The sequence below is a fragment of the Cornus florida genome, unplaced genomic scaffold (assembly GCF_030987335.1).
Source record: "Cornus florida cultivar Cherokee Brave unplaced genomic scaffold, ASM3098733v1 CherokeeBrave_3.0.0_Hap2_Chr05, whole genome shotgun sequence".
NCBI classification, from domain to species: domain Eukaryota; kingdom Viridiplantae; phylum Streptophyta; class Magnoliopsida; order Cornales; family Cornaceae; genus Cornus; species Cornus florida.
In genome coordinates, this window is record NW_026775575.1 from 92,821,425 (window position 1) to 92,834,773 (window position 13,349).

Genomic DNA, 13,349 nt, shown 5'->3' on the forward strand with positions numbered 1-13,349 from the left:
GAGCAACATCGGCATGCATTTGCATTCCATGGCATTGCATTGTTTGCACTTGAGTTTGGTTGAAATATTGTATTATCCCGACATTGTATGATCCCCATTCCTATTGATCTATTCTTTGTATGGACTCACAAGGACATAAGATGCGTGTCTTAAGTGCTACCTACTAAGCTTTATGCTCACCCTATTATTTCATAATTTTTTCAGGAAACGGGAAAGAAGTGGCGGATGACATTCCACCACAGGCTTAAATTGGATTAGAAGACCTTTTGTTATTTTTGTATCTAAGTCCCACTATTTTTTGTAAAACTTAGTATATTGTATTCTGTACTGAAACCTATGGATTTTTGCTATTGTAGTTATATTCATGGGCTGTAATGTTATTAGAAGTCATGGACGTTGTACGACAAGGACGTTTGACCTTCATTATATTTTTGGGACTGTAATTATGATATTTAGATTAAATAGCATGTAGTGACTCCACCGTAAACAGAACTATGTTGAGATATAATGAATGATTGAAAGAAATATATTATTTGTATTGTGCTGGGACAGGTTTTACAAATTTTGAAGGTCCAAGAGAGGCCCTATGCATTGTTATGCATATAAACAGGTTGTGGTAGGACCCTTTTTAACGAAGGTCACGCAGAAATTTTTTAAAAAAGTTTTTATTATTTTCAGTATTCAGTTTTGGGTCGTTACAAATTTGGTATTAGGGTGAAGGTTCGAAAACCATTAGGACGATGGGTAGAGGCCTACCTAGGGTTGTCTGGGAAGTCATTTGCATTGTAAATTCCTTATTTGCAAAAGTGTTTTGCTATATGAAAAAGCATGCTTAACTGTTTACTTGCTTACGTGATTATGTGATTATATGCTTATATTAATGTGTTCATTGCCTAGTCCTGCATGTAAGTGTTAGTATAGCATTCTTTTATGTTGAGTTGTTCACAGTTAGACCTTAGTGTTATCGTTATTGAATCATTTTATTTGTTTTTTTAGCACGATGTCACGACGTGAGGAAACCAGGGAAGTTGGCCCTAGACCGACTAGGGGTGATGTTGGCGAGAGCTCCAGCTCCAATCCGGAGGAGCTAAATGATGAGGACAAACTTCTTCTGGACTTGATTCCCCCAAGAGTTGTCCCAACAAGGAAGGATAATGTTGAAGCACCCGTAGAAGTGGGTGAAGGTTCTGTGGCACTGGAGTTGAATTGTTTGTTGTAAAATGCCGTGAGGGCAACGATTGCTGCTCAGTCGTAGTCGGCACCACAACTTATAATTCAAGTTGAGGAAACACCAGCTCAGAAGCGTTTCAAGATCATTAAGGGGTTTTCTCAGCTGATGCCGGTTATATTTGAGGGTGGTGCGGATCCAATGACAGCAGACGACTACATGGATCAAGTTGAGACATAGTTGACCTCAATGGATGTGACAGAGGATCATCTGAAGATCATCCTAGCAACTTACAAGTTTACTAAGGATGCTAAACTTTGGTGGAAGACGGTTACGAATCAGCATAAGGTGGAAGAGATGAGTTGGGACAAGTTCAAAAAACTATTTTACGAGAAGTATTTTCCGCTTTCTAAAAGATGGGAGTTAAAAGACCAGTTTCTTAACCTTATTCAAAGCAATATGTCAGTGGCGGAGTACGAGAACAAGTTCACTTCACTTTCTCGCTTTGCTCCAGAAATGGTAAGAGATGAAGTTGACAAGACTCGGAAATTTGTTTTTGGTCTTAATGATAAAATGAGGCCGTTGATAACGGTACAGTTTATCAAGGTTTATTTTAAAGCAGTGGAAAGGGCTTTAATGCTGGAGGCTGACATTAAAGATAAGGATGCGAGAAGAGAGCAGTGGAAGCAAAAGAGGGGTGCAGGGCCATCTTCAGAAGGATCTTCTTGGAAAAGGAACAGGGGCGGTCCATCTCAGTTCAGGGGCAGCAGTCTGCACGATCCGTCCCTACCACTCCTTTGCCAGCTGGGTCTGATAGGAGTGGAGTCGTTTATTTTCAGTGCCAGCAGCCTAGACATTACAAGTCTAGATGTCCTATGAACTCGACCACAGTTTATGTGCCACCGAGAGCTTGTTATGGGTGTGGCCAGCAGGGCCATCTGATCCGGGATTGTCCTAGAGCAGGCACCGGTAGTGGCAGAGGGTCACAGTAGAGGCCGTCACAATTTGCTATAGTTCAGTCAGGTTTCAGACCGCCACCACCACAGCGTGCCATGTCTTTTCAGGGTTCACGACCAGTTAAGAGGGATATTCCTACTATATCAGTGCAGCAGTCAGGTGTTCAGGTTGGCAGTCCTCAGGCTCAGGCACCACAGGGACGTGTTTTTGCACTTACTCAGGCCGATGCATCTTTTGGTCCATCAGTTCTTTGAGGTATATTTCCAATGTTTGGTTGTTGGGCCCATGTTTTGTTTAACTCTGGTACATCTCATTCCTTTATATCATCATCATTTGTACTTGTATCGGGGTTAGAGGTCAGTTTCATGGATCGGGCATTATATGTTGATACGCCAGTTGGGGTTTCAGTGTCTTTGAGCTGAATTGTGAGGGATTGTTCCATTGTGATAGTTGAACGAACTTTTGTGTTTGATCTTATCCTCCTGGAGATGACTAGCTTTGATGTCATTCTGGGGATGGATTAGTAAGCTTCATTTCGTGCCACGATCGACTGTTTTAGACGTAGAGTCACAGTTTGCACTCCCGAGGGAGACTGTTTCTTTTTCGTGGGAGATCGGAGTGATTCCCAAATTTTATCATTTTATGGAGTTCGTGGACGGAGTCGTGGTGATTACTTATTGGCTAGCCTTATAGCCGAAGAAGATGATGTTGTGAAAAAAGGATTATCCTGGGTTGTTCGTGATTTTCTAGATGTGTTTCCTAAGGATTTGACAGAGTTGCCTCCACATCGAGAAGTGGAGTTCTCTATTGATTTGATGCCAGGTACCGCGCCGATTTCTATGGCACTGTATCGTATGGCACCAGTTGAATTGGAAGAATTAAAGAGGCAGCTTGATGATCTGAGGATGAAAGGTTTCATCTAACCGAGTGTGTCACCGTGAGGCGCACCGGTCTTGTTTACTAAGAAGAAAGATGGTTCTTTGAGGTTGTGCATTGATTACAGGAATTTGAATCCTGCCACCATCAAGAATAAGTATCCCTTACCAAGGATAGATGATTTGTTTGATCAATTGAGAGGAGCCAGTTGTTTTTCAAAGATTGACTTGAGGTCAGGCTACTATCAGTTACGGGTCAGGGATGAAATCCCAAAAACAGCATTCCGTACACGGTATGGACACTATAAGTTCCTTGTTATGCCTTTTGGCTTGACTAATGCGCCAGCGGCATTCATGGACTTGATGAACCGCGTCTTTCATGATTACTTGGACCAGTTTGTGGTAGTTTTCGTGGATGACATTCTCGTGTATTCACGATCTCGGAAGGAGCACGAGGTCCATTTGAGTATTGTTTTACAGATTTTACGGGAGCACCGATTGTATGCCAAATATGAGAAATGTGAGTTTTGGTTACAAAATGTGAAATTTTTAGGGATGTTGTTTCAGAAGGTGGAGTGTCAGTGGATCCATCAAAGGTTGAAGCAGTTTTGACTTGGGAGCAACCAAAGAATGTTTTTGAGATTCGGAGTTTCCTTGGCCTAGCGGGTCACTATCGGAGATTTGTGAAGGATTTCTCCCGTTTGGCAGCTCCTATGACCCGTTTGACCCAGAAAGGGATCAAGTTTACATGGAATGAAGCCTGTGAGTCATCCTTTCAAGAGTTAAAGACAAGATTGACTACAGCTCCAGTGTTGGTGATACCTGAGCGTGGCTTGGGTTATGTAATTTATTGTGATGTTTCACGTGATGGTTTGGGATGTATGCTGATGCAAGATGGTAGATTAGTGGCTTATGGGTCTCGATAGTTGAAGACTCACGAGCTTAACTACCCTACTCATGATTTAGAGTTAGCGGTAGTTGTATTTGCCTTGAAGTGTTGGAGATATTACTTGTATGGTAAGAGATTCAATGTGTACTCAGATCATAAAAGTCTCAAGTACCTTTTCTCCCAAAAGAACTTGAACAACAGACAGAGAAGATGGGTTGAGTTCTTGGAGGACTATAATTTTGACTTACAGTATCATCCGTGCAGGGCAAATGTGGTAGCAAATGCCTTAAGCTGGAAATCTTGTGGGACTCTGGCTTGTTTGGCTATTCGGAAGTGGAAGATGCTTAAGGATTTGGCAAAGATGGGATTGTATTGTTTTGATGACGATGTTGACAATGAGCCAGCATTCTTGTTTAGTCTTGTGGCTCAACCTACTCTTGTTGTACGAGTGATTGAGTCACAGAGACAGGACCCGGATTTAGATGTCATTCACGTTTTGATCTCCAGTGGTGAGACAGTGAAAGATTGGTCCTTGCATGCAGATGGGGGTCTGCGGTTCAGGGATTTGTTGGTGGATCCCACAGTTTGTCTTGAAGACGTCTTACGGGAGTTTTACACTTCCCGCTTTGCAATTCATCTAGGTGGTACCAAGATGTATCACAATTTGAGACGTTAGTATTGGTGGAACGTGATGAAGAAAGATGTTGCTCAGTTTGTGGCTAAGTGCCTTACCTGTCAACAGGTGAAGGCCGAGCATCAGAGACCAGCTAGTTTGTTACAACCATTACCTGTAGCACAATGGAAATGGGAACATATTGCTATGGATTTTATGACAGGTCTTCTAAGGTCACGGAGGGGCAATGAAGCCGTATGAGTCATCATTGACAGGTTGACCAAGACGGCTCACTTTTTGCCTATTAAGGCAACAGACGATGCAGAGAAGCTTGGTGTACTTTATGTGAAGGAGATTGTAAGGTTGCATGGAGTTCCAGTAACCATTGTCTCAGATAGGGATGCTAAATTCACTTCGAAGTTCTGGGAAGGACTTCAAGCAGCGTTTGGTTCAGCGTTTCATCTTAGTACAGCATTCCATCCACAGACAGATGGCTAGTCGGAGCGTACTATCCAGATTTTGGAGGATATGCTTTGAGGCATGTGTACTTGATTTGGGAGGTAGTTGGGAGGATCATTTACCGCTTATTGAGTTTGCCTATAATAATAGTTATCAAGCGAGTATCCAGATGGCTCCATTTGAGGCATTGTATGGTAGACCTTGTAGGTCTCCTGTTTGTTGGACTGAGGTGGGTGAAACCGCCGCGTTAGGACCCGACATAGTACTTGAGACTACTGAGAAGATTAAGCTGATTAGACAGAGGTTACTTACAACTCAGAGCTGACAGAAAAGCTATGCAGATAAATGGAGAGGGCTGTTATCCTTTGAGGTGGGAGACCACGTTTTTCTACGGGCTTCTCCACGGAAAGGATTGATGAGATTTAGGAAACGTGGCAAGTTGTCGCCACGATTCATTAGATCATTTGAGATTTTGGATCGTGTATGAGAGGTTGCCTATAGACTTGCCTTGCCACCACAGATGGACAGAGTTCACAATGTTTTTCATATATCGATGTTACGGAAGTACGAGCCGGATCCATCTCACATTTTGAGTTGGGTTGATATGGACATTGATGAGAATGTTTCCTATGAGGAAGGACCGGTTCAGATTCTTGACACACAACAGAAGGTGTTGAGGAACAAGACGATACCAATGGTGAAAGTACTTTGGAGACACCATGGAGTCAAAGCGGCTACTTGGGAGCTCAAACAGGAGGTTCGTTCCAAGTACCCAGCGTTGTTTTCTCCTCAGGTTTGTCTTGATTTCGGGGACGAAATCTTTTAAAGTTGGGGAGAATGTAATGTCTGTGTATATATGTACATATGTGTATATAATTGTGTGTGTGTGGTGTAATTTTATAAATAAATAAAAAAAAAAAAAAAAAAAAAAAAAAAAAAAGTGGGACCCACACCCCATTTAAGTGGATTGTGATACCACATTTGGTCTCTGCTTCCTCACTCTCTCTACCGTCTCTGTCTGCTCTTGGTTTCTCTTTCTTTTTTTTTCTTTTTTTTTTTCACTTCAAACTTTCATTGCTGATTTCTCCCTCATCTCTTAGTGTTTTTAAGTGCCATTTGAGGCAAAACGAAGCCCACAACGAGCTCTACGCAATTGTACTAACAATTTCAGTTTTGGTGCTCATTTGTGCATTCGAGTTTAGAGACCTACTTTCAAGGGTTTTGTTCAATTTAGAGGTAGGGGCTCTTAATCCAAGTTTTTCTTGCTCCATTGTGAATTATATCTCTTTTGTTGTAACAAGCATGTTTAATTTGGAAGTTAATTGTTTCAATGATTATATAAATGATGTTTAGGAAAATTCATGATTATGAATATGAGTAGAAAAGCATGCTCAGAGGTTGTCTTGTTGTATTTAATGTGTTGATAATTCATTTGGAGATATTGAACATGATGTATGCTTAATTTTATGAAGTAAAATTCTGTGTTATTTTGTTGTGTTTAATGTGTTGATAATTCATTTAGAGATGTTAAATATGATGTATGCTTAATTATGTGGTATAAAATTCTAAATGTCATAATATTGAAAGCATGGGACATATATACATGTACATACCATTGGGTTTGCATGAAATGGGAGAATTTGCTTGAAACAAAAAGGGAAATTTTAGGAAAAGAGTTTTTACCAAATGGTTTTATGAAAATTCGGTCGCCGCGGGGGTACCAAAGGGCCGGAGTATTAATATAGCCTAGAGGGGACTAGGGAGTCGCCCTAGCGTGGTTGAGCTAGCTGGACCATAATGACGCCACGGGGGTACCAAGGGTCAGAGACACTAGCCAATCCTCCTCTCATGCCGCTGCGGGGTCACCAAAGGGCGGGTTGCATTAACAGTTTGAAAGTGTTGGTTTTGAAATGTGAAAATAGGGAGCGACATCGGCATGCATTTGCATTCCATGGCATTGCATTGTTTGCACTTGAGTTTGGTTGAAATGTTGTATTATCCCGACATTATATGATCCCCATTCCTATTAATCTATTCTTTGTATGGACTCACAAGGACACAAGATGCGTATCTTAAGTGCTACCTACTGAGCTTTATGCTCACCCTATTATTTAATAATTTTTTCAGGAAACAGGAAAGAAGTGGCGGATGACATTCCACCACAGGCTTAAATTAGATTAGAAGACCTTTTGTTATTTTTGTATCTAAGTCCCGCTATTTTTGGTGAAACTTAGCATATTGTATTCTGTACTGAAACCTATGGATTTTTGCTATTATAGTTATATTCATGGGCTGTAATGTTATTAGAAGTCATGGACGTTGTAAGACATGGACGTTTAACCTTAATTATATTTTTGGGACTGTAATTATGATATTTGGATTAAATATCATGTAGTGGCTCCACCGTAAACAGAACTGTGTTGAGATATAATGAATGATTGAAAGAAATGTATTGTTTGTATTGTGCTGGGACAGGTTAGGTAAATTTTGAAAGTCCGAGAGAGGCCCTATGCATTTTTATGCATATAAACAAGTTATGGTAGGACCCTTTTTAGCGAAGGTTATGCCGAAATTTTTTTTAAAAGTTTTTATTATTTTCGGTATTCAGTTTTGGGTCGTTACACATGTGAATTAAGGGATGTAATAAACAAAATTAATAAGATAAAATGCTCACAATAATAATGTGTTGAGTTAACAACACGTATGTATAACTTAAAAATATAAATACAATGTATAACTATAGTACCCCTTTGGGTGGCAACTATAAAATACTAATAATGATACTTACATGTATTTATATGTATACCTTCATTGGTGATACATTATTGAATTAAATAAATAAGTTACCTTCGGATATCCTATATCTACTTAATTAAAAAATACATACAACCCTTTAATTTTTATTTAATCACTTGAAAATCAATTCCCTTTAGGAAATTATTTTAATTGAATAAAATCAACATTCGTGAATATCATAAAAAACCATAAGCATCAAAATTCATGAAATATTGTTATTATGTTTACTACTAAAATTAATATTCATCAACCATTATGGTTAGGCCACTTTGGTAGCTACAAACCTTTACATAATATGAATATTAAATTAAATAGTAACTAATTTATGATTAATTATGTCTACTACAAAAATTAATATTCATCAATTATTATGATTGGGCCACTTTGGTAGCTACCAATTTTTACATAATATGAATATTAAATTAGACAGAGATTAATTCATCATTAAATTATATTTACTACTAAAATTAATATTCATCGACCATTATGGTTAGTTCACTTTGGTAGCTACTAACTCTCACATAATATGAATATTAAATTAGTTAGTAACTAATTAATCATGAATTTACCCATTTAACATTATACACACATACTCATACTGATCGATCTAAATTTAGGTAGATTTGATCCCAGAAACTTAATAGTCCAAAAGTTCAATAAAAATATTCTTTTATTTTATATACATAATAAAATATATATTATTTTTTACTTTCGGACTTGAAAATCATAATTGAATCAATCTTAAATTGACTCTCCATCATGTATGTACGTATGAGTACAAAAATAATAATTTATTTGCTTGTCCAATAATAAGATTAAATTAAATTTCTAAACTCATGTTATTTTAGAAATTTAAATTTCTATAATAAAATAAATCAATCCATGAAACATATGTTGCATCAATTTGTCTGTACACATTAATTATGTGTCTTGATGAATTATTATACATATGCATACATGCTTTCAATAATTAACTTTCGAGTAATATAATCATGTTCACACAAACTGATCAAAATAAAAGTACGTACTATAGAATAATTATTCATAAAAGGACTCAAAAGGCATATTAATTACTCAACGGTGGGCCACGTTTATTAGTCTCGATCAAATCAAATATAGTAGCATATTCGATTATATTTATATGCATTCAGACACAAAAGATTAGACATGCAATCGGATTAAATTGAAAATATTATTTATGCAACATTAATGGAAAACAATGACTTCCTAAACCATAAGCTCTGATACCACATGTAAACTCTAATAATTCGTGAAAATCATTAATCACAAATAAACATGAATCCTAAGATCTTAGAACTTCATTATCTTCACATAATCTATAATGCATAAATAAATACTAGTTAGATATAAATACCTCGATCTGTAATTGCAAATCTTGTTGAGATCAAGTCAAATATCGAGATCTTTTTTGCCGAAGAACAACGTGATAAACTGCAAGTACAAACAATAGCCAAAACGTGTGAAAACTGATTTATCTCTCTTAGTATTTTACACACATTAATTATACAGGTTATTTTCATTCGTGTACATAACTGATGAGATATATGCACTTTTATAAAGATAAAGAGAGGACGAGTTTTTTTTTTTAGTAATCTTAATTCCACTCTCCATATATCAAAGTAAGGAATAAATAGAAAAATATAATGGAAGGTTGTCGTCCTCGAACATCATCATCTTCATCACCACCACCTTGATACCGTCTCTAACCATTTCACCAGAATCGTATATTAGAGACCGGCCTGCACTTGCTCTACACACTGCTAACACAAGTAGTAGAACAACAGCAGTAAATCTTCCCATTTTTTTCTGGAGTTGATTAAGGGAAAGGAAGATAGTTTTGGTGAAAAAAATCTGTAAGTAGACTAGAGGGGGTTAGTAATCAATAATCATATAGAGTATGAAATGTTGAGTTTAAGGTTTGCCTATTTATTTGAAATAGTTGGTAGTGGATAAATATTGCATTTCATGTCGAAAATAAATCTTAAAAATTATTAAAACGTGCAGTGTCAAAGTGTATAAATTAATAGCAAGCACGAGGTTACTTGCAAGTTACTATATTAATTTGATCAACTGAATATTTGAAACCTAAAAATTGCATGCTAAAAACGTGTGACGTCGTTCGGCTGCTTGAATGAATCATGATTGTCGGCCCAAACCTTGTATGAGCTGGTTGCACCATGGCCTGCTTGATCCTGATTTTGGGCCGACTTGGCCTGATCCGGAACCCAATGGGGCCAGACCTAGCCCTTCAAAGTTGGGCAATTAGGATGGTCAAAAATCGAATTTGCAACCCATGATTTTCAAAAGAAATAAATGGAACATAGTTTTAGTGGTATCTCTTCTACTTTCAACATTTTAAATTAAATATAAGAGAGTTCGAGTTTCATAAAAAATATATATATATATATTGTTGCATGCAACTCAGTGTTGAGTTTTTCATTTTTAGAACTTTGAGTGTTGGACGAGACATGATTGTGCTAAATTTGAATTTGATTTCAATAGAAGAAAAAAATTTCATGAAAAGCTTTGAACCTTAAAATTTTGACATGTGTTTATTGATGGACTGTTTTGTAGACTTTGACCCAATGAAATAATCTCAAAATTTTGATCTCCATTCTACGGAAAATTTAATGATTCCAGGCAATAAAAAATAATTTTATGTGTGGAATCTGGATTGTGTCTCCATGCAGAGTGGACAGAGACTGAAGACTGGCTTGTAATTTCAACGGTCTAGATTAATTTTGCACGTAAAGATCACGAAAAGTCCCACAGTAGTCACTTTATAGGTTTATTTCTAACTTAAAAATGTTGGGTAATTCAGTTTATTATGAGATAAGCTTGTGGTAACAGGTTATAGCAATTGACAACAAATCACAAACTAACCTAATACTCCACTTTTGGACGTTGCATGAACTTATATAAAGTTACCACGTTATATCCACTAACTGTGGCCAATTTGGAAAAATATTAGATGTGGAATTGCTATGCCATACTTTCTATGCAATTAAGAAATTCAGTAACATCCTGTTTCGTCCAGCTTTTTAAAAACAATATTTCTTAAGAATATTAAAAACGAAACACTTATTATAATTTGGAATTGAAGTTGACGAATCCCACTATTGGACGTGAATGACAGTGAGATAAATTAGGTGGCCAATTCATTTAAGAAGACCAATGTTATCTTTTAAAATAATAATAATAGATAAATAAAAAGCGAAGACAAAGACCAAGACCGAATAATCATACATACAATTGTGTCTCATTTTGTTTTTTTTTAGGCTAACCACACAAAATCGAGTCTGCATGGACCACCACATGATGAATTGAAATCTAAGTCACCCCAACAAGTAAGTTCAAAAATTAAATGTTTTGAATAGAATTCCAAGCTCAGACCAGGACTGAAAAAAAATACATTTAAGTAGTACCAAACAATGAGTCCATTGTCAAGAACACCATATATATATACATCTTGAGCTGCCTAGCAATTCAACAATTCAACAATTCAAATGGAAACTGGACTTTCAATTTCAGTGATGTCGACGACATCAGCGACGATATTTATATCTAGGTTTTGAATTTTTTATTTATTCGTATATTCCATATGTGTAAAAAAATTGAACCAGTCAAGTTCTTCTTTGTTTATAGGGCAAATTTCGTAAAACCCCCAAAACTATTAAAAAATGATCATAAAACCTCAGCCTGTTTTTAAAAACCCCTATACTTTTAAAAAGTGTTCACATTGCCCCAATATCCGTATCCGCCCCGTTAATTGGGCTGTGAAATGACAAATTTGACCTTACCATTTAATATTAAATTAAAAAATAAAAATTATTTTTATTAAATTACAAAAACACCCTTAAATAGGGAGCAAGCGGAGAAGGCGGCGGCTGCTTCTGCGACGGCGGGTGGCGGGGATTCGAAGAGCTTTCCGAGTCTGAGGGATGCGGTGAGCACCAAGCCGAAGAAGAAGAAGATGAGCTTGTAGGAGTTCACGATGCAACGTCCAGAATCGGCGTTTGATTACAAAGGTTTGACGCCGGACGAGATGCTCAGGCTTCCAACCGAGCTGAAGGAGCGGTCTGCAGAGGAAATGCAGTCCGGCGGGCCGATGGAGGACCGGGTTGTATGCGGGATAGAGACAGAGATGGTGATAATACTTGGGGAAGTAATCGGAGATCTTACGATGGTGGATTCGATGACGATCGTAGGGGTCCGCCTTCTAGGGTTTCGGATTTTGATCAACCCTTGAGAGCTGATGAGGTCAATAATTGGGCATCGGGGAAGAAATCTTTACCGTCCTTTGATTCCGGCCTCTCTAATCGGTACGGGTCGCTTGGTGGTTGTGGTGTTGAGGTAAAAGGCATGTCTAGGGCTGACGAAGTTGATAATTGGGCATCTGTGAAGAAGTTAATGCCTGCAAGATCTTCAACTTTTGGTTCAGGTTTTCGTAATTCCAGTCCAGAACCAGATCGTTGCACCAGGGGAGGATTGCGCGAGGAGGATTGGGAGCGGGAACGGGAGCGCTGCCAATTGGTTTTGGATCCGCCACGGGTTTAAGCTTTGAATGAAATTTAAGCTTTGAATTAAATTATTTTTGTAATTTAAAAAAATAATTTTTAATTTAATATTAAATGGTAAGGTCAAATTTGTCATTTCACAGCCCAATTAACGGGTCGGATACGGATATTGGGGCAATGTGAACACTTTTTAAAAGTATAAGGGTTTTTAGAAATAGGTTGGGGTTTTATGATCATTTTTTAATAGTTTTGGGGGTTTTACTGAATTTGCCCTTGTTTATACAAGAAAATTCCAATCAGTTCACACGGAAAATTTGAAGTTGGTTGTTATAAATTCTTGGAGTCATGGCATATATTTATTTCACACCAACATTAATTCAACTGCCACACTCTTAACAAATAATTTTTTATCCAACTTTCTGCATATAAACGTCCTAATTAATTAGAAATATTTTTATAAGTATTTAATGAATTACAAAATCCATTTAATTTACATGGACTAAACAAACAGTTCACTTTTTGTCTATAAAATCATGGACTAAACAATTCCATAATACATTAATGTCATGATGCTCAAGTTCACATTAATCACATGGGAGTAATGAATTTTTTTAAAGAAAAAATTATTTTGAAGTTAAAAAAATAAATGAATAAATACATGTAGGCATAAAAAAGAAAAAATAATAAGAAAAAACATTTAGGCATTATTTTTTGTAGTAATAGAAGATGACTTTATTTAGCAAATCTATATAAAATGAAAATCAATAAAAATTAAATAAATGAACGCACAATATAATTCCAAATATATATATATATATATAGCAGATAAATTTCAAGAAAAAACCTAAATTCATGTGGGTATTAAGGTTGGTTGGAAATACAAATATAGTGTAAATAATATATTATGTATTGCATTATAATGGTGTATATATATATATATATATATATATATATATATATATATATATAATGGGTAAACAAAAGAAGAGGAGTAAGAAAAAGAGCACTTGTTGCTGCAATGGTGCAGGATATGTGATCAAGAGTGATAACAGAG

The 13,349-nt window shown here is 36.8% G+C and overlaps 1 protein-coding gene across 1 annotated transcript; it reads left to right on the top strand.

Moving 5' to 3' along the window:
- The first annotated feature begins 5,680 nt into the window (after positions 1-5,680).
- On the top strand, positions 5,681-12,335 carry LOC132309725 (eukaryotic translation initiation factor 4B2-like). Its single transcript, XM_059808009.1, has 3 exons — positions 5,681-5,754; positions 11,643-11,759; positions 11,807-12,335. Exons 1-3 carry the CDS (start codon positions 5,681-5,683, stop codon positions 12,333-12,335), a joined length of 720 nt encoding a protein of 239 aa, XP_059663992.1.
- Positions 12,336-13,349: the final 1,014 nt, after the last annotated feature.